We start from the raw sequence: 27,524 nt of genomic DNA on the forward strand, positions 1-27,524 counted from the left end.
ACTAAACAAAGAGGTAATTAAGTTTAACTAAACACAGAGATAATTAAGTTTTACTAAACACAGAGATAATTAAGTTTTACTAAACACAGAGGTAATTAAGTTTAACTAAACAAAGAGGTAATTAAGTTTAACTAAACAAAGAGGTAATTAAGTTTAACTAAACACAGAGGTAATTAAGTTTAACTAAACAAAGAGGTAATCAAGTTTAACTAAACACAGAGGTAATTAAGTTTAACTAAACACAGAGGTAATTAAGTTTAACTAAACACAGAGGTAATTAAGTTTAACTAAACACAGAGGTAATTAAGTTTAACTAAACAAAGAGGTAATTAAGTTTAACTAAACAAAGAGGTAATTAAGTTTAACTAAACAAAGAGGTAATCAAGTTTAACTAAACACAGAGGTAATTAAGTTTAACTAAACACATAGGTAATTAAGTTTAACTAAACACAGAGGTAATTAAGTTTAACTAAACACAGAGGTAATTAAGTTTAACTAAACACAGAGGTAATTAAGTTTAACCAAACACAGAGGTAAATAAGTTTAACTAAAAACAGGTAATTAAGTTTAACCAAACACAGAGGTAAATAAGTTTAACTAAAAACAGAGGTAATTAAGTTTAACCAAACACAGAGGTAATTAAGTTTAACTAAACACAGAGGTAATTAAGTTTAACCAAACACAGAGGTAATTAAGTTTAACTAAACACAGAGGTAATTAAGTTTAACTAAACACAGAGGTAATTAAGTTTAACCAAACACAGAGGTAATTAAGTTTAACCAAACACAGAGGTAATTAAGTTTAACTAAACACAGAGGTAATTAAGTTTAACTAAACACAGAGGTAATTAATTTAAGACGGTATCGACTAGACAGGACGGTATCGACTAGACAGGACGGTATCGACTAGACAATAAGAAGCTGATGGACAAACCTGGGTAATCGAATCCCCCTACCGTGGAACAGATCTTTGGCGTGTGTTGGCATGGCGATGGCCTTCAGTTTCTGGATCTCGCGACCGATATCGAATCTGTGAGGTCAAACAAAGGATAGTGTTACATGTGTTGGTCTAGACTCCCCAAGATCTAGACCTTATATGGACATATCTCGTTTAGATCTAAAACGTCATTGGTTTAGACAAATTGTTTAATTCAAGATGTCAACTCAATAACCATTAACCTACTAATTAACTGATTAAGCTACACATTTACTTCCGTCTTTCTACGACTACAGCTTTAAATGAACTTAATTATAATTAGAATTGGCCTTGACCTTTCCTCAAATTCGATTTGTTTGCCGCCCATAATGAGGTCGAACTCAGCTCTATGGGGTACCGTCTCCCTGAGTCGTCTGGTGCCTCTCATCGCTTCCATGTACTTCATTTCTGCTTGCAACCTCTCACGCTGTGTGGGACTGTGGGGGAGATGAGTACTGTCTAATGTGTCACACACACAGATATATATATATATATATATATATATATATATATATATATATACAGTGGCGTAGCGAGGTCGGGTGTCACCCGGTGCGGCACTTAATGGTGTCACCCCCCCCACCCCCCCCCCCCCCAGAGGCGTTGCGACCCTTCCCGGGGACAAACTTTCATGTTTTCGATTTGCACCCCCCCTCAAACTTTCGATTTGCACCCCCCTCTCAAGTTTTTGATTTGCACCCCCTCAAACTTTCGATTTGCATCCCCCCCCCCCTCAAGTTTTTGATTTGCACCCCCTCAAACTTTCGATTTGCATCCCCCCCCCCCTCAAGTTTTTGATTTGCACCCCCCTCAAACTTTCGATTTGCACCCCCCCTCAAGTTTTTCTCTATATATTTTGCTATTTTTTGCCTTGGTGTCACCCCCCTAAATGGTGTCACCCGGTGCGATCCGCACCCCCCGCCCCCCCCCCCCCCTCGCTACGCCCCTGTTGCGTGTGTATGTGTGTGTACACCCATATACTTAGACAAAAGGGAACTCACCCGTCCATAGATTTGAGAAGATCCAGCTGTAACAGAAGAAAAATAAATTTTAACACTGAGAGTTACGTCCCCTACATGTTTGGTTTTTACATAGGTCGCTTAGTCTGTATTTCTCTCTGTGTGTCTGTCTGTCTGTCTGTCTGTCTGTCTGTCTACGTATCTGTCTGTCCACTGTCATTCTATCCGTATGCCTGTCTGTCTACTCACGTGATATCTGTCTGTGTGCAGCATTATCCCACGCTTAGAGTGCAGGCTGTATTCGTAGCTGCCAAATGTCTCCAGGTGGCGCTCAGGGATCGGGACCTTCTTCAAAATGGTGGAAGACCTGTTCGTATATATAATAGGTCACATGATGGTATGTTCTTGACGGGAGGGGTAGAGAAATCGGAGATTTTTTTTTTCTAAATGTCAACCAAAACACATCCGGACAAATGCCCATCCTTCCCATAATTCCGGACAAATATAAATATATATATACATACTTTAGTTATATACAAGATAACATTAAAGTGAGAAGCCCGGTATTTTTTAAAGTAGGTACATAATGTAAAAAATGTAAGCGTTATCTAGTAAATGTAAGCGTAGTATAATAAGTATGAAGAGAGAACTCACATGAAGTTTGAGGGTTTATAGGGCGCCACCTCAGGGTTGGGTTCGTATTCCATGTCCAGGTGCGTGTCTTGAGTGGACAGGTTTGATCGGCTCTAAACATTTGTTTAGGGAATAAAACATTTGTTTAGGGAATAAAACATTTGTTTAGGTAATAAAACATTTGTTTAGGGAATATAACATTTGTTTAGAGAATAAAACATTTGTTTAGAGAATAAAACATTTATTTAGCGAATAAAACATTTGTTTAGGTAATAAAACATTTGTCTAGGGAATATAACTTTTGTTTAGGGAATATAACATTTGTTTAGGGAATAAAACATTTGTTTCGAGAATATAACATTTGTTTGGAGAATATAACATGTATTTGGAGAATATAACATGTGTTTAGGGAATATAACATTTGTTTAGGGAATAAAACATTTGTTTAGGGAATACACATTTGTTTAGGGAATAAATCATTGTTGAGTACACAAAGGTTCTGACATTTATGTACAGTTTATAGGGCAACTATCTGACTTAAAAATCTAAGAGTAGACTTACAAATATTAGAGTAGACTTACAAACAGTGGCGTAGCGAGGTCGGGTGTCACCCGGTGCGGCACTTAATGGTGTAACCCCTAGGGGACAAACTTTCAATTTTCGATTTGCACCACCCCCCTCAGACTTTCGATTTGCACCACCCCCCTCAGACTTTCGATTTGCACCACCCCCCCCCCTCCCACCCCCCTCAAACTTTTGATTTGCACCCACCCCATCAAATTTTTCTCTATAAATTTTACTATTTTTGGCGTGGTGTCACCCCCCCCCCCCTAAATGGTGTCACCCGGTGCGGTCCACACCCCCGCCCCCCCTCGCTACGCCCCTGCTTACAAATATAAGAGTAGACTTACAAATATAAGAGTAGACCTACAATTATAAGAGTAGACTTAAAATAAACCGGGAGTGATCTCCTCTAAACTTTCTCGAATATTCTTATATAACTTGGAATGTAGACATGATTTTTAATTATTTAAACTTTTAAAAATAGAATAGAATCTCATAGACAAAAGAATTGCGCACCAAGCGAACGCCAAAACAAAATGTGCATAATAGTGCGCAATATTATTAGTACTTTATAAATTTACATGCGTTTTTTGAGAAATCGGAAATAAAGTAAATTAGTACTTCCGCTCAACGGAAATTACTCTAAATTTGACAGAAGGTAGAGAATTAGATTTTTTACTTACATGTAAAATTTCATTTATCTATCTGAAATAGTACTCAAGTTATACGCTTTTGAAAAATTCAAAGTAGGAAAAGTACCACTTCCGGTCATCAGAAATCGCTCAAAAGTTAATACGGATCTACAATTTTGATAAAATACTTATATATGAAATTTCATCAACCTAGCTGTAACGGTATTCAAGTAATCGTGTTTACACACAGACAGACAGACAGACACACAGACATACGGACAAGATTGCAAAATTATGTTTTTCCGTATCAGTGAGGTGTAATACGTCGAAATTTGTAAAAATCTCGATCTTTTTTTTTTGCACGATTACAATACTTTCTCTATACTTCATATATACGAGAAAGTAAATATAAGAGTTAACCTTCCCCCTTCTCCCTTCTTTATATATCGTCCAAACGAGTTTGTCTCACGTTATATTAAGTAAAGAAAATGTTGGCGACTAATGTCGACGCCTATATATATATATATATATATATATATATATATATATATATATATATATATATATATATATATATATATATATATATGCCCTATATATATATATATAGGCCCTATATATATATAGGCTCTCTCTCTCTCTCTCTCTCTCTCTCTCTCTCTCTCTCTATATATATATATATATATATATATATATATATATATATATATATATGCCTATATAATCATACATCTTACGGTTATTAGGCAATAATGACTTAAAACAATTAGCTAATTGATATTTCTCTGGATTTCTGGTACAAGCAAAAAAAAGTTTAGTTTTAAAAGGAGATTTTATATAGATCTAGATCTAGATTTTATTTATTTTATTGCATGAGAAAAATCTCGTCTGCTCGAGTGATGTGTTGACGTCAACAAATTAAACAGCTGTGCCACACCTATCTGCCAGTAGAAGATCAAAATGTCATTACAAAACAGTCGATACAGTACCAACAAGGTAGCGTGGCCGAGCGGTCTAAGGCGCTGGTTTTAGGCACCAGTCTCTTCGGAGGCGTGGGTTCGAATCCCACCGCTGCCATTTTTTTTAATTTTGGGTTACAAAAATCTGTTTTAGCTTTAAAAAAAAGTTTTATGGGGTATCTAATGTGATTACAGTCTCTACATTCGCGTGGGTGTGGTATAGACAGATTTTTTTACATCTCCCAATTTAACGAACAGAATAGTTAGAAATAAAGTGAGACACGAATAGTTAGAAATAAAGTTAGACAAATAATAAAGTAAAGCTAGACGGGCGATGTGTGAACAGAGTACAGCTAGTGCATGTATAAAGTGAGACTATAACTATAAAGTGAATCCACTGTATAAATTGAGACTGTTGTATAAAGTGAGACTCTTAAGTGAGACCGATGTATAAAGTGAGACTTTTATAAAGTAAGACCACTGTATAAAGTGAGACCATAAAGTGAGACTATGTATAGAGTGAGAGTATAAAGTGAGATTACTGTATAAAGTGAGATCGATGTATACAGTGAGACCGATGTATAAAGTGAGACCGATGTATAAAGTGAGACTATAAAGTGAGACCGATGTATAAAGTGAGATTACTGTTTAAAGTGAGACTATGTATAGAGTGAGAGTATAAAGTGAGATTACTGTATAAAGTGAGATCGATGTATACAGTGAGACCGATGTATAAAGTGAGACCGATGTATAAAGTGAGACCGATGTATAAAGTGAGACCGATGTATAAATTGAGATTACTGTTTAAAGTGAGACCGATGTATAAAGTGAGACCGATGTATAAAGTGAGACCGATGTATAAAGTGAGACCGATGTATAAAGTGAGACCGATGTATAAAGTGAGACCGATGTATAAATTGAGATTACTGTTTAAAGTGAGACCGATGTATAAAGTGAGACCGATGTATAAAGTGAGACCGATGTATAAAGTGAGACCGATGTATAAAGTGAGACCGATGTATAAAGTGAGACCGATGTATAAAGTGAGACCGATGTATAAAGTGAGACCGATGTATAAATTGAGATTACTGTTTAAAGTGAGACCGATGTATAAAGTGAGACCGATGTATAAAGTGAGACCGATGTATAAAGTGAGACCGATGTATAAAGGGAGACCGATGTATAAAGTGAGACCGATGTATAAAGTGAGACCGATGTATAAAGTGAGACCAATGTATAAAGTGAGACCAATGTATAAAGTGAGACCGATGTATAAAGTGAGACCGATGTATAAAGTGAGACCTATGTATAAAGTGAGACCATAAAGTGAGACCGATGTATAAAGTGAGACCGATGTATAAAGTGAGACCTATGTATAAAGTGAGACCGATGTATAAAGTGAGACCGATGTATAAAGTAAAACCAATTTATAAAGTGAGACCATGAAGTGAGACTATGTATAGAGTGAGACCATAAAGTGAGACCTGTAGAAACTTGAGCCTGCTAGCCCTGGCGTTGTACATGACAACAATCCTCTGTGGGATGGCACTCAGCGTATCCATGGCAACGTGTCTTAAACTCCCGTGTTCCAGACGGTCCTTACTGTGTACAGCTCGTCATGGCGCTCACAGAAACACGACATTAGGGCCCTAGACTAGATGAATCACGAACATGGCTGGCAGCGTTTGAACACTTCACTCGGCACAGCACAGCGTTTAAACACACAACCCAGCGTTTAAACACACAACACAACTCGATGACCGCCGTTACTCTAGTCCAGGCAGACGTTGGCACAGAAATTGAAATTGCAACACGGTAAATTGTATCGTCACCCGTCGACACGGCGGGCTATTCATTTGGCTTTTGAAATTGTGGGTATTACAAATGACTATCTGGCAACCCATTGGAAAAGGTGTTGTTTGGGTTGAGAAAAAATCTTCCCGCTCAAAGCATGACACGGTTGGGCGCTACGGTAAAGCTTTGAAAAAATAACACACGTAATAAGTTGGACTGATCACCTACGGTAAAGCTTTGAAAAAAGAACACACGTAATAAGTTGGGCTGATCACCTACGGTAAAGCTTTGAAAAAATAACACACGTAATAAGCTGGACTGATCACCTACGGTAAAGCTTTGAAAAAATGACACACGTGATTAGCTTGACTGATCAGCTACTGGTCGACCGATCATTTATCGGCTATTGATTAGGGGATTAAGGGCTTTGGGTAATCTTGAAGTAGGGCTGCTGGTGAGACGTGAGAATTGTAAGCTGAATGTAACCTTGTGGTGGCTTCATGCTGCTGCTGGTGACTTATGCTGTTTAAACGGGGGGGGGGGGGGGGGGGTCAGCGTGGGGGAGGTCGATAGTCATGTTGGCTGGACCATCACCCCCCCCCCCCCCCCCCCCCAAGTCGCACGTAATTCATTAAAATTTGGAAGTGTTAAACAGTTCTAGTGAATGGGGGCTGTATTTTTCTGACGAAGTACTGAGGTTGGAACGTGTGGGCACTGATCTCTGGGAGGGGGTGGGGGGGGGGGATGACAGACGAGTCACGACTGACAGCAGTGACAGACGAGCAATGACTGACAGGCATGACCAGCGGACCATGTTGACCTATTTACACCGAAGTTGTCCAACATAAAGGACGCGTGTAGAACACACATCTACACACTTTCACACACTACACACACACATGCAAACAAAGGCCTATATACCCCTATATTCGTAGACGATATTTGTAAATACGATTATTTATAAATACGATATTTCAGATACATACATACATCGAAAAAACAAGTTTAAAATGTCCCCAGCGAAGATGGTATTTACAGTACCACCCCACGAGCCGCCTTATACATGTCCAAATTAAAGCCTGCATGAAATAAGCCAATCGATTTTTTTTCAATCAATCGATGCTGATCTATTTCCACGGAGCAATTTTATTGCTATTTGTTTCGCTCGCTAAATAACTCCCCCCCCCCCCACCACCACCCCCACCCCACGCGTGTCTGCAGGCCAGACTATTCTTCTGGTGCTATGTGGGTTAGATTGGAGGGGGGGTGACGCTGGGTGGGGTCTGATAGTTGATTGTTATTAGAGTAAAAAGGAGTTCGATCTACACATCGATTCGACTGATTGATTAGTTCATAATTAGAAGGCGTATTTATAATCTTTGCAGCTAAAGTCACAAGCACGATTGTGTACATTTCCGTTAACGGGCATCAGGCAGGTATTGACGGGCATCAGGCAGGTATTGAAGGGCATCAGGCAGGTATTGACGGGCATCAGGCAGGTATTGAAGGGCATCAGGCAGGTATTGAAGGGCATCAGGCAGGTATTGAAGGGCATCAGGCAGGTATTGAGGGGCATCAGGCAGGTATTGAAGGGCATCAGGCAGGTATTGAAGGGCATCAGGCAGGTATTGAAGGGCATCAGGCAGGTATTGAAGGGGCATCAGGCAGGTATTGAGGGGCATCAGGCAGGTATTGAAGGGCATCAGGCAGGTATTGAAGGGCATCACACATTGAACTGTCCGGATATCTGCATTAAAAGGGAACCGGCACGGCATTTAGAGGAACCGGCACGGCATTTAGAGGAACCGGCACGGCATTTAGAGGAACCGACACGGCATTTAGAAAAACCGACACGGCATTTAGAGGAACCAGCACGGCATTTAGAGGAACCGACACGGCATTTAGAAAAACCGACACGGCATTTAGAGGAACCAGCACGGTATTTTATTTTAAAGGAACCAGCACGGCATTTAGAGGAACCAGCACAGCGGAACGGGTTCTACCGTTATCTGAAGGTAAACGCCACGAAAAGCCAATATATAATCGCAAGTCTGTATAGAACAGGATCAATACTGACTGTAATATCTATTGATTTATGCTAATTTCTATACGTACCACCACACATCCGTGTGCTAATGGAGATCTTTTGTGTCGCATACAGCGGCGTCTGGTGGTGGGGGGCGTGGGGAGGGGCTGGGGAGTTTGGTGGTACTGTATGTGGGTGGGGGGTGGGGGTGGGGGTGGGGGTGAGGGTAGAGGAGGGGCTGGGGAGTTTGGTGGTACTGTATGTGTGTGTGGGGGAGTAAGGGTAGTTGAGGGGCTGGGGAGTTTGGTGGTAGTGTATGTGTGTGGGGGGGGGGGGTGAGGGTAGAGAAGGGGCTTGGGAGTTTGGTGGTAGTGTGTGTGTGGGGGGGGGGAGTAAGGGTAGTTGAGGGGCTGGGGAGTTTGGTGGTAGTGTATGTGTGGGGGGGGGGGGGGTGAGGGTAGAGAAGGGGCTTGGGAGTTTGGTGGTAGTGTGTGTGGGGGGGGGGGGGGTGGGTAAGGGTAGAGGAGGGGCTGGGGAGTTTGGTGGTAGTGTATGTGTGTGTGGGGGGTGGGTAGAGGAGGGGCAGGGGAGTTTGGTGGTAGTGGAGGGGGGGGGGGAACATCGGGCGACACTTTTAAAAATTAAATTAGTACACCGGAAGTGTCCAAGATCAGAGACGCACAAAGTTCACACACATCTGCACAGTCACACACACACCTACAGTCACACACACACCTACAGTCACACACACACCTACAGTCACACACACACCTACAGTCACACACATCTGCACAGTCACACACACACACACACACCTACAGTCACCACACCTAGACTGTCACCACATGTAACACCTCCCCTAACACCATTCCGTGCCTCTCCCCCCCCCCCCAGTATGTAGAGATTTATCAAAGAATATTTTATAAGAGATAACATCAATCAAACAATGACCGTACAGAGAAATATCGGAATGATAAAAGTCATTGCATAGTGAGGTGTCTTCGATCAAACAAGATTTATATAAATGAAATGATTCAATCAAACAATGATTGTATAGAAAATTTTTAAACAAGTGAAGGTGGAAGGGGGGGGGGTTCAAACAGCCCAGGTTTTGTTGACGTTGGTAGACAGTTGTGTTATGTCTGACTAAAATAATGTACCTGTATTCTGGACTAAAATAATGTACCTGTATTCTGGACTAAAATATTGTACCTATATTCTGGTCTAAAATAGTGTACCTGTATTTTGGGCTAAAATAGTGTACTTGTATTCTGGACTGACTAAAATAATGTACCTGTATTCTGGACTAAAATATTGTACCTGTATTCTGGACTGACTAAAATAATGTACCTGTATTCTGGACTAAAATATTGTACCTGTATTCTGGACTGACTAAAATAATGTACCTGTATTCTGGACTGACTAAAATAATGTACCTGTATTCTGGACTGACTAAAATATTGTACCTGTATTCTGGGCTAAAATAATGTACCAGTATTCTGGACTAAAATAATGTACCTGTTTTCTGGGCTAAAATAATGTACCTGTATTCTGGACTGACTAAAATAATGTACCTGTATTCTGGACTGACTAAAATATTGTACCTGTATTCTGGGCTAAAATAGTGTACCTGTACTCTGGACTAAAATATTGTACCTGTATTCTGGACTAAAATATTGTACCTGTATTCTGGGCTAAAATAATGTACCTGTATTCTGGGCTGACTAAAATATTGTACCTGTATTCTGGACTAAAATATTGTACCTGTATTCTGGACTAAAATATTGTACCTGTATTCTGGACTAAAATAGTGTACCTGTATTTTGGTCTAAAATAGTGTACCTGTATTCTGGACTAAAATAATGTACCTGTATTCTGGGCTAAAATAATGTACCTATATTCTGGTCTAAAATAGTGTACCTATATTTTGGGCTAAAATAGTGTACCTGTATTTTGGGCTAAAATAGTGTACCTGTATTCTGGACTGACTAAAATAATGTACCTGTATTCTGGGCTAAAATAATGTGCCTGTATTCTGGGCTAAAATAATGTACCTGTATTCTGGACTGACTAAAATAATGTACCTGTATTCTGGACTAAAATAGTGTACCTGTATTTTGGGCTAAAATAATGTACCTGTATTTTGGGCTAAAATAGTGTACCTGTATTCTGGACTGACTAAAATAATGTACCTCCTATTCTGGACTAAAATATTGTACCTGTATTCTGGACTGACTAAAATAATGTATCTGTATTCTGGGCTAAAATAATGTACCTATATTCTGGTCAAAAATAGTGTACCTGTATTTTGGTCTAAAATAGTGTACCTGTATTTTGGGTTAAAATAATGTACCTGTATTCTGGTCTAAAATAGTGTACCTGTATTCTGGACAGACTAAAATAATGTACCTGTATTCTGGGCTAAAATAATGTACCTGTATTCTGGTCTAAAATAGTGTACCTGTATTCTGTGCTAAAATAATGTACCTGTATTCTGGACTGACTAAAATAGTGTACCTGTATTCTGGGCTAAAAAATGTACCTGTATTCTGGTCTAAAGTTGTGTACCTGTATTCTGGACTGACTAAAATAATGTACCTGTATTGTGGTCTAAAATAATGTACCTGTATTCTGGTCTAAAATAGTGTACCTGTATTCTGGACTGACTAAAATATTGTACCTGTATTCTGGACTGACTAAAATATTGTACCTGTATTCTGGACTGACTAAAATAATGTACCTGTATTCTGGACTGACTAAAATAATGTACCTGTATTCTGGGCTAAAATAATGTACCTGTATTCTGGTCTAAAATAGTGTACCTGTATTCTGGACTGACTAAAATAATGTACCTGTATTCTGGACTAAAATAATGTACCTGTATTTCGGGCTAAAATAGTGTACCTGTATTCTGGACTAAAATAGTGTACTTGTATTCTGGGCTAAAATAGTGTCCCTGTATTTTGGGCTAAAATAATTTACCTATATTCTGGACTGACTAAAATAATGTACCTGTATTCCGGACTAAAATATTGTACCTGTATTCTGGACTAAAATAATGTACCTGTATTCTGGACTGACTAAAATATTGTACCTGTATTCTGGGCTAAAATAATGTACCTGTATTCTGGACTAAAATAATGTACCTGTATTCTGGACTGACTAAAATATTGTACCTGTATTCTGGGCTAAAATAATGTACCTGTATTTTGGTCTAAAATAATGTACCTGTATTCTGGACTAAAATAATGTAACAGTATTCTGGGCTAAAATATTGTACCTGTATTCTGGACTAAAATAATGTACCTGTATTTTGGTCTAAAATAATGTACCTGTGTTCTGGACTAAAATAATGTACCTGTTTTCTGGACTAAAATAGTGTACCTGTATTCTGGACTGACTAAAATAATGTACCTGTATTCTGGACTGACTAAAATAATGTACCTGTATTCTGGACTAAAATAGTGTACCTGTATTTTGGGCTAAAATAGTGTACCTGTATTCTGGGCTGACTAAAATAATGTACCTGTATTCTGGACTAAAATAATGTACCTGTATTCTGGACTAAAATAGTGTACCTGTATTCTGGACTGACTAACGTATTGTACCTGTATTCTGGACTGACTAAAATAATGTACCTGTATTCTGGACTGACTAAAATAATGTACCTGTATTCTGGACTGACTAAAATAATGTACCTATATTCTGGACTAAAATAGTGTACCTGTATTCTGGACTAAAATAGTGTACCTGTATTCTGGACTAAAATATTGTACCTGTATTCTGGACTAAAATAGTGTACCTGTATTCTGAACTAAAATTTTGTACCTGTATTCTGGACTGACTAAAATATTGTACCTGTATTCTGGACTGACTAAAATATTGTACCTGTATTCTGGACTGACTAAAATAATGTACCTGTATTCTGGACTAAAATAGTGTACCTGTATTCTGGACTAAAATAGTGTACCTGTATTCTGGACTAAAATATTGTACCTGTATTCTGGACAAAAATATTGTACCTGTATTCTGGACTGACTAAAATAGTGTACCTGTATTCTGGACTGACTAAAATATTGTACCTGTATTCTGGACTGACTAAAATATTGTACCTGTATTCTGGACTGACTAAAATAATGTACCTGTATTCTGGACTGACTAAAATATTGTACCTGTATTCTGGGCTAAAATAATGTACCTGTATTTTGGTCTAAAATAATGTACCTGTATTCTGGACTAAAATAATGTAACAGTATTCTGGGCTAAAATATTGTACCTGTATTCTGGACTAAAATAATGTACCTGTATTTTGGTCTAAAAAAATGTACCTGTATTCTGGACTAAAATAATGTACCTGTTTTCTGGACTAAAATAGTGTACCTGTATTCTGGACTGACTAAAATAATGTACCTGTATTCTGGACTGACTAAAATAATGTACCTGTATTCTGGACTAAAATAGTGTACCTGTATTTTGGGCTAAAATAGTGTACCTGTATTCTGGGCTGACTAAAATAATGTACCTGTATTCTGGACTAAAATAATGTACCTGTATTCTGGACTAAAATAGTGTACCTGTATTCTGGACTGACTAACATATTGTACCTGTATTCTGGACTGACTAAAATAATGTACCTGTATTCTGGACTGACTAAAATAATGTACCTATATTCTGGACTAAAATAGTGTACCTGTATTCTGGACTAAAATAGTGTACCTGTATTCTGGACTAAAATATTGTACCTGTATTCTGGACTAAAATAGTGTACCTGTATTCTGGACTAAAATATTGTACCTGTATTCTGGACTGACTAAAATATTGTACCTGTATTCTGGACTGACTAAAATATTGTACCTGTATTCTGGACTGACTAAAATAATGTACCTGTATTCTGGACTAAAATAGTGTACCTGTATTCTGGACTAAAATAGTGTACCTGTATTCTGGACTAAAATATTGTACCTGTATTCTGGACTAAAATATTGTACCTGTATTCTGGACTGACTAAAATAGTGTACCTGTATTCTGGACTGACTAAAATATTGTACCTGTATTCTGGACTGACTAAAATAATGTACCTGTATTCTGGACTGACTAAAATAGTGTACCTGTATTCTAGGCGTGTCCAACTTGGCACCGGTCAGCACAAATCTGGTCAGTGCCGGCATGGCTAGCACCTCGGTGCTGGTGCTGCCACTGTAGGTGCTGCTGACGTCATCGCCATCGGTACAGCGGTAGCCGAGTCTGCTGTTCCTCAACATCACCTGCCTCTTGTGTCTGACGTCTGATAGGGGAGTCTTCATCTCGCCCTCCACATCCCACCCTCCCGCTCCTCTAGACTGGCCACAATCTTGGAAACACGTCACAAAACTGACGCTCTATATTTCGTTGGGAAACACGTTCAAAGTCACAAAACTGACGCGCTATATTTCATCCATGTTCAAGAATACAGTCTCAAGTCTACCTCCAGCAGTAAAGAATTGGACTATCAGTCACACAAACATGTTCCACTCTACTGGCGAATATCGGCGCTCTTGACGACAGGAAACAATGGATGATTTAGACCAGCGTCACAAAGCCAGTCTACATGGGTCAGTGGACAAAGACAATAGAGCTTTGTCTTCAGGGGATCGAGATTACTAAAGGTGTCTTCATTCTTGCCAGGTACACGGTCACAATGTGGGTCGGGTAAAATATAACACCATTTAGTGTTTAAACATTCGGATGCCAAGTTTGTTGAAGTTTTTAAAATGTGTTCCGCATGAGTGGACAAAATGAGTTAAATAAAGATTTTTTTTCTTTTTACTCCACAAAAAACAAAACCAAACAAAAACAAAAACCAATTAAATAAATAAAAACATACCACCGCCCCCATCCCCAAGATCACACACACCAGGATGTCAGCAGAACTTAGACTACCTGTTACAAATGTTCGCAACTAATGTAAGCAACCATTTGACTATATCAGCTCCAGCAAGTTGGCCAGCAAATGTTGGGCCAGTTGGCCAGCAAAAGTTGGGCCAGTTGGCCAGCAAAAGTTGGGCCAGTCGGCCAGCAAAAGTTGGCCAGCAAAAGTTGGGCCAGTTGGCCAGCAAAAGTTGGGCCAGTTGGCCAGCAAATGTTGGGCCAGTCGGCCAGCAAAAGTTGGGCCAGTTGGCCAGCAAATCAGATACACGGCTGTTTGGTGCTGTCAGTTAGATACACGGCTGTTTAGTGCTGTTATTCAGATAATAAACTTGAGACCCTGTACTTTAGTAGCTGGGTAATAATGAAGTCAGAAACTTAAGACTAATTATGTAATTGACACCACAACTACTACACTCTGGTCCTCGTATGTGAGGGGGGGGGGGGGGGGAGGAGGCTTCCAACGTTTTGCCCGGCTGAGCCCACTACAGCAGTTTAAAAACACAACAACACGTAATACCATTGTAATGCCTTCACAATAAAAAAATAGGTAGTCAATGAGAGAATAAAAGATTTAACAGTTGATCATTTCAGTTTTTGTGTGATCGCTGAGGTCCACGTGTATGGGGTGGGGCTGTGAGTGTGGTGTGTGGAGCGGAGTGGTGTATGGAGTGGAGTGGTGTGTGGAGTGGTGTGTGGAGTGGAGTGTGGAGTGGTGTGTGGAGTGGAGTGTGGAGTGGTGTGTGGAGTGGAGTGTGGAGTGGTGTGTGGAGTGGAGTGTGGAGTGGTGTGTGGAGTGGTGTGTGGAGTGGTGTATGGAGTGGTGTGTGGAGTGGTGTGTGGAGTGGTGTGTGGAGTGGTGTATGGAGTGGAGTGGTGTGTGGAGTGGTGTGTGGAGTGGTGTGTGGAGTGGTGTATGGAGTGGTGTGTGGAGTGGTGTGTGGAGTGGTGTGTGGAGTGGTGTATGGAGTGGAGTGGTGTGTGGAGTGGTGTGTGGAGTGGTGTGTGGAGTGGTGTGTGGAGTGGTGTGTGGAGTGGTGTGTGGAGTGGTGTGTGGAGTGGTGTATGGAGTGGTGTGTAGTCTCAAATGCTGAAAATGGAATCACGTTTCCTGGAGCTGACGGTCGTATCATAGTTTTTTTTTTGTCCAGCCAGCCGTTTCCTTGCTATTGTTTTTTTAAGGTGAAAAATCTAGCGCGCTTAGGTAATGTTATCACAGGTGTTAAATACTTTGGGATTTTATAATGGTGCATTTTGTCTGTCTTTGTCAGATTTTCTGTCTGTCAGCTTGTCTGTCTTTGTCAGCTTGTCTGTCTTTGTCAGCTTGTCTGTCTTTGTCAGCTTGTTTGTCTTAACCAATTGTTGACTGCTTGTCTGTCTTTGTAAACATTAGCACCAAGCTATATGCACCAGCACTGACGCACCAAATGCAACAAATGCCACATAGCCATACACCCCTACAAATCCTGCCACCATTGAACGAAACTTGTCATCTAGCTCCATAGACGTGGCTATTCTATCAGAGGTTATCACCTCCCACCGGCAACTGAGATCCATAAAGGACTCAGTCTTGATTGGCCATGTCAGGCAATAGAAGAGCTTAAATCAACCGGAAACAAGAGAAGTGAGAGAATAAAAGTATCGGGAAGTCCCGCAATAAAGAGCAATAGAAAACCCGATAGATCACAGTCAACCGTGAAATATTGCACCAAGGGACATAATCAACGTTAGTACACTTGCTAGTTAAATGAAGACTGGTATCTTTCTGAATAAAAGTTGATATCAAATCAAGACCTGTCTTTACGCTGTTTATGTACAAATTTACATAAAATAACTTCATCTAGATACACTCTGCAGACACCGCTAGATATTTTACTATCTAAAAACTTTTATAATTAACTTTTATGCACTGAAAAGAAAAAAAGGCGAAGTGATCTCCCCTAAACTTTCTCGAATATACTTATACTTATATACACAACGGGGAAGGGAAACTCGGGACAAAGACATGATTTTTAATCAATTTTTTTATTACTTAAAGTTTTAAAAAATTGAATAGAATCTCGTAGAAAAAAAAAAGAATTGCGCAACAAGTGAAATACAAACAATCTGTGTATAATGATGCGGAACATCAGAACTTTATAAATTCACATGCGTTTTTAAGAAATCGGAAATAGTGTAAGGTACTACTCTCGGTAAACGGAAATTACTCAAAATTTTACTTATATGTGAAATTTTGTCTTTCTATCTGAAAAAGTTAAAGGCTTTTGAAAAAACTAAAAGTAGAATAGGTTCCACTTCCTGTTACCGGAAATATCTAAAAAGTTTATACAGGACTACACATTTGATATGATATTTATATATTGAATTTCATTAACCTAGCTGTAACGGTACTCAAATTATAGTGTTCATAGACACACATCCACACAGGCACAGTTTGAGGCACACACACGCACGGACATACGGATAAATTTGCAAAATTATGTTTTTCCGACACAGGGATGTGTCAATTCTCGATTACGATTTTCTGCACTATTACTATACTTCTTCTATACATCGTATAATAATAGAAGGTAAAAGTACAAACTTTATCGAAAGCACTTGTCGCTAAATACGCTTGAAGTACAGAGAGGAAGTTTGTTTTATTTCCCAAATGTTATTTCACTTAACTTATTATCGTCAAGCTTTTTAATTTGTTTTGTTTCCTAACTTTCATTTCACTCAACAGCTTTTTATCGTCATGCTTTTTAATTTGTTTTGTTTCCTAACTTTCATTTCACTCAACAGCTTATTATCGTCATGCTTTTTAATTTGTTTTGTTTCCTAACTTTCATTTCACTCAACAGCTTATTATCTTCATGCTTTTTAATTTGTTTTTATTTCCTAACTTTCATTTCACTCAACAGCTTATTATCGTCATGCTTTTTAATTTGTTTTGTTTCCTAACTTTCATTTCACTCAACAGCTTATTATCGTCATGCTTTTTAATTTGTTTTTATTTCCTATTATTTGATGGGGGCAGGGAGAGGCTAGAGACATAGGAGCTGGTGGGATAGGGCTAGTGGGAGCTGTATAGAGCTAGTGGGAGCTGTAAGGGGATAATGGGAGCTGTATATGGACAGTGGGAGCTGTATAGGGGTAGTAGGAGTTTTATAGGGTCAGTTGGAGCTAACATAATAGGTCCAAACTTATGAAAGTTATAGTCGAACATAATGGGACCACACTAAGACTTATGAAAGTTATAGTCGAACATAATGGGACCACACTAAGACTTGTGAAAGTTATAGTCAAACATAATGGGACCACACTAAGACTTATGAAAGTTATAGTCGAACATAATGGGACCACACTAAGACTTTTAAAAGTTATAGTCGAACATAATGGGACCACACTAAGACTTATGAAAGTTATAGTCGAACATAAAATACATTTTAAGGCTATTAAAAATGTGTTAAAATGATTTTTGCTATAGTCACCAGTTTGTAAAAATGCTCGTTTCCAGAGGCGCGGCGAGGGGGGAGGGGTGCGGACCGCACCGGGTGACACCATTTAGGGGGGGGGGGGGTGACACCAAGGCAAAAATAGCAAAATATATAGAGAAAAATGATAATTCCACTTAATTTAGTGATTAATTCGAGTGTTAAATAGTGTTTTAATCGAAAATCTAAAGTTTGAAGGGTGGGGGGGGGGGGGGGGGGGGTGCAAATCGAAAATTGAAAGTTTGTCCCCGGGAAGGGTCGCTACGCATCTAGGGGGTAACACCATTAAGTGCCGCACCGGGTGACACCCACCTCGCTACGCCACTGCTCGTTGCTATTTATTTACCAGTTTGTTAAAATGTGTTTGTTGCTATAGTTACCAGTTTGTTAAGCCTAAAGCCTCCACACATCTCCACATGGTGAACTTTCCCTGACGTATCCCGCAACTTCCGGTTCTTTTGTTTTGGCCAGTTCAAGTTTTTCATCAGTCGATTGCTGTCTGCGTGTTTTTCTTGACCGGACAATGTCCGTTTAGTGTGGTGTGAGACGGAGTCAGCAAGTCGCCAGTATGTCGACCCATGCTGCTGGTCGGGTCTATCTAAATTAGCTGGGCCAGACACATCTGTCTTTAACTGAGTGTAGGTCTCAGAAAGTTTGATGTAAATTTTCAACTTCTGCTCGTCAGGCGCGGGAGTGTAGTCCACGAACTTCGGCTTTTTCTTCTTGACCTTCCCGCCTTTTGGGGCGGCCTGGGCTAGGGTCCCCAGCCTGTCGTCGATGTTAAACTCTCTCAGCACGTGTTTTCCCATGACTGCGTGAGAAACGAGTGAGTTGTGAGAAATGAGTGTGTTGTGACGAATGAGTGAGTCCTGTGTGTCTTATTTCTGTAGCACCTGACACAACGACTTATGAAATAAATAAAAACGTCACCGATCGCGGGTATCCAGTCCATGAATCTTAGCACACACACACACAAAAAAAAAAACAATTAAAAAAGTTAAAAGATTATTTAGTCATAAAACAAAACAAAAAAGTTCCTATAAAAATTTCCACTGAAGAAACCACCTGCATTGTGAAATCACATTTTTTAAAAGCAAGAACGTTAATCTAACATGTCTTGACTTTGATTATCTCCCATACAATAGCATTAGCGTACTAGCAGCGACAACTCTGACAAAATAATCCTTTCACAAGCCTCGCGTCAAACTGTACCCAATACGTGCGGGCTTATCAGTGAGCCTTGAGAATTTAAAGACACGGCTGACATAACAATACCCCACGTAACAAAAGCCCACAAATTTCATGTATGTGACAACAACCCACATATCTCATGTATGTGACAACAGCCCACATTTCTCATGTATGTGACAACAGTCCACATATCTCATGTATGTGACAACAGTCCACATATCTCCTGTATGCGACAACAGCCCACGTTAACAACAGTCCACATATCTCATGTATGCGACAACACCCCACGTTAACAACACCCCACGTTAACAACAGCCCACATATCTCATGTATGCGACAACACCCCACGTTAACAACACCCCACGTTAACAACAGCCCACATATCTCATGTATGCGACAACAGCCCACATATCTCCTGTATGCGACAACAGCCCACGTTAACAACAGCCCACATATCTCCTGTATGTGACAACAGCCCACATATCTCCTGTATGTGACAACAGCCCACATATCTCATGTATGCGACAACAGCCCACGTTAACAACAGCCCACATATCTCCTGTATGTGACAACAGCCCACATATCTCCTGTATGTGACAACAGCCCACATATCTCATGCATGCGACAACAGCCCACGTTAACAACAGCCCACATATCTCCTGTATGTGACAACAGCCCACATATCTCCTGTATGTGACAACAGCCCACATATCTCATGTATGCGACAACAGCCCACGTTAACAACAGCCCACATATCTCCTGTATGTGACAACAGCCCACATATCTCCTGTATGTGACAACAGCCCACATATCTCATGCATGCGACAACAGCCCACGTTAACAACAGCCCACATATCTCCTGTATGTGACAACAGCCCACATATCTCCTGTATGTGACAACAGCCCACATATCTCATGTATGCGACAACAGCCCACGTTAACAACAGCCCACATATCTCCTGTATGTGACAACAGCCCACATATCTCCTGTATGTGACAACAGCCCACATATCTCATGCATGCGACAACACCCCACGTTAACAACACCCCACGTTAACAACAGCCCACATATCTCATGTATGCGACAACACCCCACGTTAACAACACCCCACGTTAACAACAGCCCACATATCTCCTGTATGCGAAACCACCCCACGTTAACAACACCCCACGTTAACAACAGCCCACATATCTCATGTATGCGACAACACCCCACGTTAACAACACCCCACGTTAACAACAGCCCACATATCTCATGTATGCGACAACACCCCACGTTAACAACACCCCACGTTAACAACAGCCCACATATCTCCTGTATGCGACAACAGCCCACATATCTCATGCATGCGACAACAGCCCACGTTAACAACAGCCCACATATCTCCTGTATGTGACAACAGCCCACATATCTCCTGTATGTGACAACAGCCCACATATCTCCTGTATGTGACAACAGCCCACATATCTCCTGTATGCGACAACAGCCCACATATCTCCTGTATGTGACAACAGCCCACATATCTCCTGTATGTGACAACAGCCCACATATCTCCTGTATGTGACAACAGCCCACATATCTCCTGTATGCGACAACAGCCCACATATCTCATGCATGCGACAACAGCCCACGTTAACAACAGCCCACATATCTCCTGTATGTGACAACAGCCCACATATCTCATGCATGCGACAACAGCCCACGTTAACAACAGCCCACATATCTCCTGTATGTGACAACAGCCCACATATCTCCTGTATGCGACAACAGCCCACATATCTCATGCATGCGACAACAGCCCACGTTAACAACAGCCCACATATCTCCTGTATGTGACAAAAGCCCACGTTAACATTAACAACAGCCCACATATCTCCTGTATGCGACAACACCCCACGTTACAACACCCCACGTTACAACACCCCACGTTACAACATCCCACGTTAACAACACCCCACGTTAACAACACCCCACGTTACAACATCCCACGTTAACAACACCCCACGTTAACAACACCCCACGTTACAACATCCCACGTTAACAACACCCCACGTTAACAACACCCCACGTTACAACATCCCACGTTAACAACACCCCACGTTACAACATCCCACGTTAACAACACCCCACGTTAACAACAGCCCACGTTAACAACAGCCCACGTTAACAACAGCCCACGTTAACAACAGCCCACATATCTCCTGTATGTGACAACAGCCCACATATCTCCTGTATGTGACAACAGCCCACATATCTCATGCATGCGACAACAGCCCACGTTAACAACAGCCCACATATCTCCTGTATGTGACAACAGCCCACATATCTCCTGTATGCGACAACAGCCCACGTTAACAACACCCCACGTTAACAACAGCCCACATATCTCATGTATGCGACAACACCCCACGTTAACAACACCCCACGTTAACAACAGCCCACATATCTCATGTATGCGACAACACCCCACGTTAACAACACCCCACGTTAACAAAAGCCCACATATCTCCTGTATGCGACAACAGCCCACATATCTCATGCATGCGACAACAGCCCACGTTAACAACAGCCCACATATCTCCTGTATGTGACAACAGCCCACATATCTCCTGTATGTGACAACAGCCCACATATCTCCTGTATGTGACAACAGCCCACATATCTCCTGTATGTGACAACAGCCCACATATCTCCTGTATGTGACAACAGCCCACATATCTCCTGTATGTGACAACAGCCCACATATCTCCTGTATGCGACAACAGCCCACATATCTCATGCATGCGACAACAGCCCACGTTAACAACAGCCCACATATCTCCTGTATGTGACAACAGCCCACATATCTCATGCATGCGACAACAGCCCACGTTAACAACAGCCCACATATCTCCTGTATGTGACAACAGCCCACATATCTCCTGTATGCGACAACAGCCCACATATCTCATGTATGCGACAACAGCCCACATATCTCATGTATGTGACAACAGCCCACGTTAACAACAGCCCACATATCTCCTGTATGTGACAACAGCCCACATATCTCCTGTATGCGACAACAGCCCACATATCTCATGTATGCGACAACAGCCCACATATCTCATGTATGTGACAACAGCCCACGTTAACAACAGCCCACATATCTCCTGTATGTGACAACAGCCCACATATCTCATGTATGTGACAACAGCCCACATATCTCATGTATGTGACAACAGCCCACATATCTCATGTATGCGACAACAGCCCACATATCTCATGTATGCGACAACAGCCCACGTTAACAACAGCCCACATATCTCCTGTATGTGACAACAGCCCACATATCTCATGTATGTGACAACAGCCCACATATCTCATGTATGTGACAACAGCCCACATATCTCATGTATGCGACAACAGCCCACAAATCTCATGTATGTGACAACAGCCCACATATCTCATGTATGCGACAACAGCCCACGTTAACAACAGCCCACATATCTCCTGTATGTGACAACAGCCCACATATCTCATGTATGTGACAACAGCCCACATATCTCATGTATGTGACAACAGCCCACATATCTCATGTATGTGACAACAGCCCACATATCTCATGTATGCGACAACAGCCCACATATCTCATGTATGTGACAACAGCCCACATATCTCATGTATGTGACAACAGCCCACATATCTCATGTATGTGACAACAGCCCACATATCTCATGTATGCGACAACAGCCCACATATCTCATGTATGTGACAACAGCCCACATATCTCATGTATGCGACAACAGCCCACGTTAACAACAGCCCACATATCTCCTGTATGTGACAACAGCCCACATATCTCATGTATGTGACAACAGCCCACATATCTCATGTATGTGACAACAGCCCACATATCTCATGTATGCGACAACAGCCCACATATCTCATGTATGTGACAACAGCCCACATATCTCATGTATGCGACAACAGCCCACGTTAACAACAGCCCACATATCTCCTGTATGTGACAACAGCCCACATATCTCATGTATGTGACAACAGCCCACATATCTCATGTATGTGACAACAGCCCACATATCTCATGTATGTGACAACAGCCCACATATCTCATGTATGCGACAACAGCCCACATATCTCATGTATGTGACAACAGCCCACATATCTCATGTATGTGACAACAGCCCACATATCTCATGTATGTGACAACAGCCCACATATCTCATGTATGCGACAACAGCCCACATATCTCATGTATGTGACAACAGCCCACATATCTCATGTATGCGACAACAGCCCACGTTAACAACAGCCCACATATCTCCTGTATGTGACAACAGCCCACATATCTCATGTATGTGACAACAGCCCACATATCTCATGTATGTGACAACAGCCCACATATCTCATGTATGTGACAACAGCCCACATATCTCATGTATGCGACAACAGCCCACATATCTCATGTATGTGACAACAGCCCACATATCTCATGTATGTGACAACAGCCCACATATCTCATGTATGTGACAACAGCCCACATATCTCATGTATGCGACAACAGCCCACATATCTCATGTATGTGACAACAGCCCACATATCTCATGTATGCGACAACAGCCCACATATCTCATGTATGTGACAACAGCCCACATATCTCATGTATGCGACAACAGCCCACGTTAACAACAGCCCACATATCTCCTGTATGTGACAACAGCCCACATATCTCATGTATGTGACAACAGCCCACATATCTCATGTATGTGACAACAGCCCACATATCTCATGTATGCGACAACAGCCCACATATCTCCTGTATGTGACAACAGCCCACATATCTCATGTATGCGACAACAGCCCACGTTAACAACAGCCCACATATCTCCTGTATGTGACAACAGCCCACATATCTCATGTATGTGACAACAGCCCACATATCTCATGTATGTGACAACAGCCCACATATCTCATGTATGTGACAACAGCCCACATATCTCATGTATGCGACAACAGCCCACATATCTCATGTATGTGACAACAGCCCACATATCTCATGTATGTGACAACAGCCCACATATCTCATGTATGTGACAACAGCCCACATATCTCATGTATGCGACAACAGCCCACATATCTCATGTATGTGACAACAGCCCACATATCTCATGTATGCGACAACAGCCCACGTTAACAACAGCCCACATATCTCCTGTATGTGACAACAGCCCACATATCTCATGTATGTGACAACAGCCCACATATCTCATGTATGTGACAACAGCCCACATATCTCATGTATGTGACAACAGCCCACATATCTCATGTATGCGACAACAGCCCACATATCTCATGTATGTGACAACAGCCCACATATCTCATGTATGTGACAACAGCCCACATATCTCATGTATGTGACAACAGCCCACATATCTCATGTATGCGACAACAGCCCACATATCTCTAGTATGTGACAACAGCCCACATATCTCATGTATGCGACAACAGCCCACGTTAACAACAGCCCACATATCTCCTGTATGTGACAACAGCCCACATATCTCATGTATGTGACAACAGCCCACATATCTCATGTATGTGACAACAGCCCACATATCTCATGTATGCGACAACAGCCCACATATCTCCTGTATGTGACAACAGCCCACATATCTCATGTATGTGACAACAGCCCACATATCTCATGTATGTGACAACAGCCCACATATCTCATGTATGTGACAACAGCCCACATATCTCATGTATGCGACAACAGCCCACATATCTCCTGTATGTGACAACAGCCCACATATCTCATGTATGTGACAACAGCCCACATATCTCCTGTATGCGACAACAGCCCACATATCTCATGTATGCGACAACAGCCCACATATCTCATGTATGTGACAACAGCCCACATATCTCCTGTATGCGACAACAGCCCACATATCTCCTGTATGCGACAACAGCCCACATATCTCATGTATGCGACAACAGCCCACATATCTCATGTATGCGACAAGTTTTTATGTTGGTAGCACGTCCCCAGGAGATTGTTTACATATGTATATGTCTTTTTAGATATCCTTAGTTGTATGTATTTATATGCTGATGTCCATTGAATGTTCGACAATATTATGTGGCCATTCAGCGGGTGGGGGGAGGGGGGGTCTGCACAAGGTTTTGACTCTAACTACTATCGAGTGTACTATTTGCTATAAGATTAATCTACATGTTAATCCACATGGTTAATCTTTATAGTTAATCCAGCATGGCTGGCCGTGTGCTTTATCTCGTTAAGTGGAACCCAAGTTTAAAAAAATATGGATAACATTTTGTGGGCTAGATTTTTAAACAAGTTAGTTGAGGATCTATTAAAAGACAGTATATTAAAAACACGAGAACACTGTGTATCTACACAGTTGGGAAAGTTTATTTTGAATTATAACATTGAGTTTATGGTTCATTGTTGTTTAGGGCACTCCATAAATTCCCACTAGAAGTTTGGAAATGTGTTACGATGTGTGAGGAGGGGGGGGGGGTGGCTTATAATGAGGAGGGGAGGGGTGGCTTATAATGAGGAGGAGAGGGGGTGGTGGGTTATAATGAGGGGAGGGTGGTTGCTTATTATAAGGAGGGGAGGGGGAGGTGGCTTATAATGAGGAGGGGAGGGGGTGGTGGGTTATAATGAAGTTTTACTATTGTAAATGTAGAGCATAAAGGTGGGGAAATCAGTGTGAGAACATGTACAGGTGGGGGGGGGGCACTGCACCCCCACCCCCCTTAGAGAAACCTGAGAGACAGAGCCCATTTTCTATGTAACCAGCTAATGCATGTCCCTAGACTGGCTCTGACCTTAAAGACCAAAAGCTAGCACGGCAATGTAGAGCTACCTCAATAAAGACCAAAAGCTAGCAGGGCAATGTAGAGCTACCTCAATAAAGACCAAAAGCTAGCACCACAATGTAGAGCTACCTCAATAAAGACCAAAAGCTAGCACCACAATGTAGAGCTACCTCAATAAAGACCAAAAGCTAGCAGGACAATGTAGAGCTACCTCAATAAAGCTAGCAGGACAATGTAGAGCTACCTCAATAAAGACACAAAGCTAGCAGGACAATGTAGAGCTACCTCAATAAAGACCAAAAGCTAGCACCACAATGTAGAGCTACCTCAATAAAGACCAAAAGCTAGCAGGACAATGTAGAGCTACCTCAATAAAGACCAAAAGCTAGCACGGCAATGTAGAGCTACCTCAATAAAGACCAAAAGCTAGCAGGACAATGTAGAGCTACCTCAATAAAGACCAAAAGCTAGCACCACAATGTAGAGCTACCTCAATAAAGACCAAAAGCTAGCAGGACAATGTAGAGCTACCTCAATAAAGCTAGCAGGACAATGTAGAGCTACCTCGATAAAGACACAAAGCTAGCAGGACAATGTAGAGCTACCTCAAAAAAGACCAAAAGCTAGCACCACAATGTAGAGCTACCTCAATAAAGACCAAAAGCTAGCAGGACAATGTAGAGCTACCTCAATAAAGACCAAAAGCTAGCACGGCAATGTAGAGCTACCTCAATAAAGACCAAAAGCTAGCACCATAATGTAGAGCTACCTCAATAAAGACCAAAAGCTAGCACCACAATGTAGAGCTACCTCAATAAAGACCAAAAGCTAGCAGGACAATGTAGAGCTACCTCAATAAAGACCAAAAGCTAGCACCACAATGTAGAGCTACCTCAATAAAGACCAAAAGCTAGCAGGACAATGTAGAGCTACCTCAATAAAGACCAAAAGCTATCAGGACAATGTAGAGCTACCTCAATAAAGACCAAAAGCTAGCAGGACAATGTAGAGCTACCTCAATAAAGACACAAAGCTAGCAGGACAATGTAGAGCTACCTCAATAAAGACCAAAAGCTAGCAGGACAATGTAGAGCTACCTCAATAAAGACCAAAAGCTATCAGGACAATGTAGAGCTACCTCAATAAAGACCAAAAGCTAGCACCACAATGTAGAGCTACCTCAATAAAGACCAAAAGCTAGCAGGACAATGTAGAGCTACCTCAATAAAGACACAAAGCTAGCAGGACAATGTAGAGCTACCTCTATAAAGACCAAAAGCTATCAGGACAATGTAGAGCTACCTCAATAAAGACACAAAGCTAGCACCACAATGTAGAGCTACCTCAATAAAGACCAAAAGCTAGCAGGACAATGTAGAGCTACCTCAATAAAGACCAAAAGCTAGCACGGCAATGTAGAGCTACCTCAATAAAGACACAAAGCTAGCAGGACAATGTAGAGCTACCTCAATAAAGACCAAAAGCTAGCAGGACAATGTAGAGCTACCTCAATAAAGACCAAAAGCTAGCACGGCAATGTAGAGCTACCTCAATAAAGACCAAA

At 41.1% G+C, this 27,524-nt stretch overlaps 1 protein-coding gene and 1 non-coding gene across 5 annotated transcripts in view; one reads left to right on the forward strand and one right to left on the reverse strand.

The window, feature by feature from the left end:
* Positions 1-18,407, reverse strand: part of LOC131939310 (uncharacterized) — a 33,390-nt gene extending 14,983 nt beyond the window's left edge. For 2 of the 4 annotated variants that reach the window (XM_059297533.1, XM_059297532.1), the window contains exons 1-6: positions 13,651-13,871; positions 2,589-2,680; positions 2,184-2,301; positions 1,977-2,002; positions 1,272-1,412; positions 934-1,029 (exon numbers count right to left, since the gene is read on the reverse strand). In XM_059297533.1, the coding sequence (XP_059153516.1) occupies positions 934-1,029; positions 1,272-1,412; positions 1,977-2,002; positions 2,184-2,301; positions 2,589-2,680; positions 13,651-13,845 (668 nt within the window). In that variant the 5' untranslated portion in view covers positions 13,846-13,871. Of the gene's footprint in view, positions 1-933; positions 1,030-1,271; positions 1,413-1,976; positions 2,003-2,183; positions 2,302-2,588; positions 2,681-6,206; positions 6,574-13,650; positions 13,872-18,302 lie in introns of those variants that run through there. The other 2 variants (XM_059297535.1, XM_059297536.1) reach the window with 2 other exon arrangements.
* Trnal-uag (transfer RNA leucine (anticodon UAG)) lies at positions 4,759-4,840 on the forward strand. The gene has a single exon. It is a non-coding gene; the product is annotated as a tRNA-Leu (tRNA).
* Positions 18,408-27,524: the final 9,117 nt, after the last annotated feature.

This window comes from Physella acuta, unplaced genomic scaffold (genome assembly GCF_028476545.2).
Source record: "Physella acuta isolate Inbredline_101_S28 unplaced genomic scaffold, ASM2847654v3 ptg000273l, whole genome shotgun sequence".
NCBI lineage: Eukaryota > Metazoa > Mollusca > Gastropoda > Physidae > Physella > Physella acuta.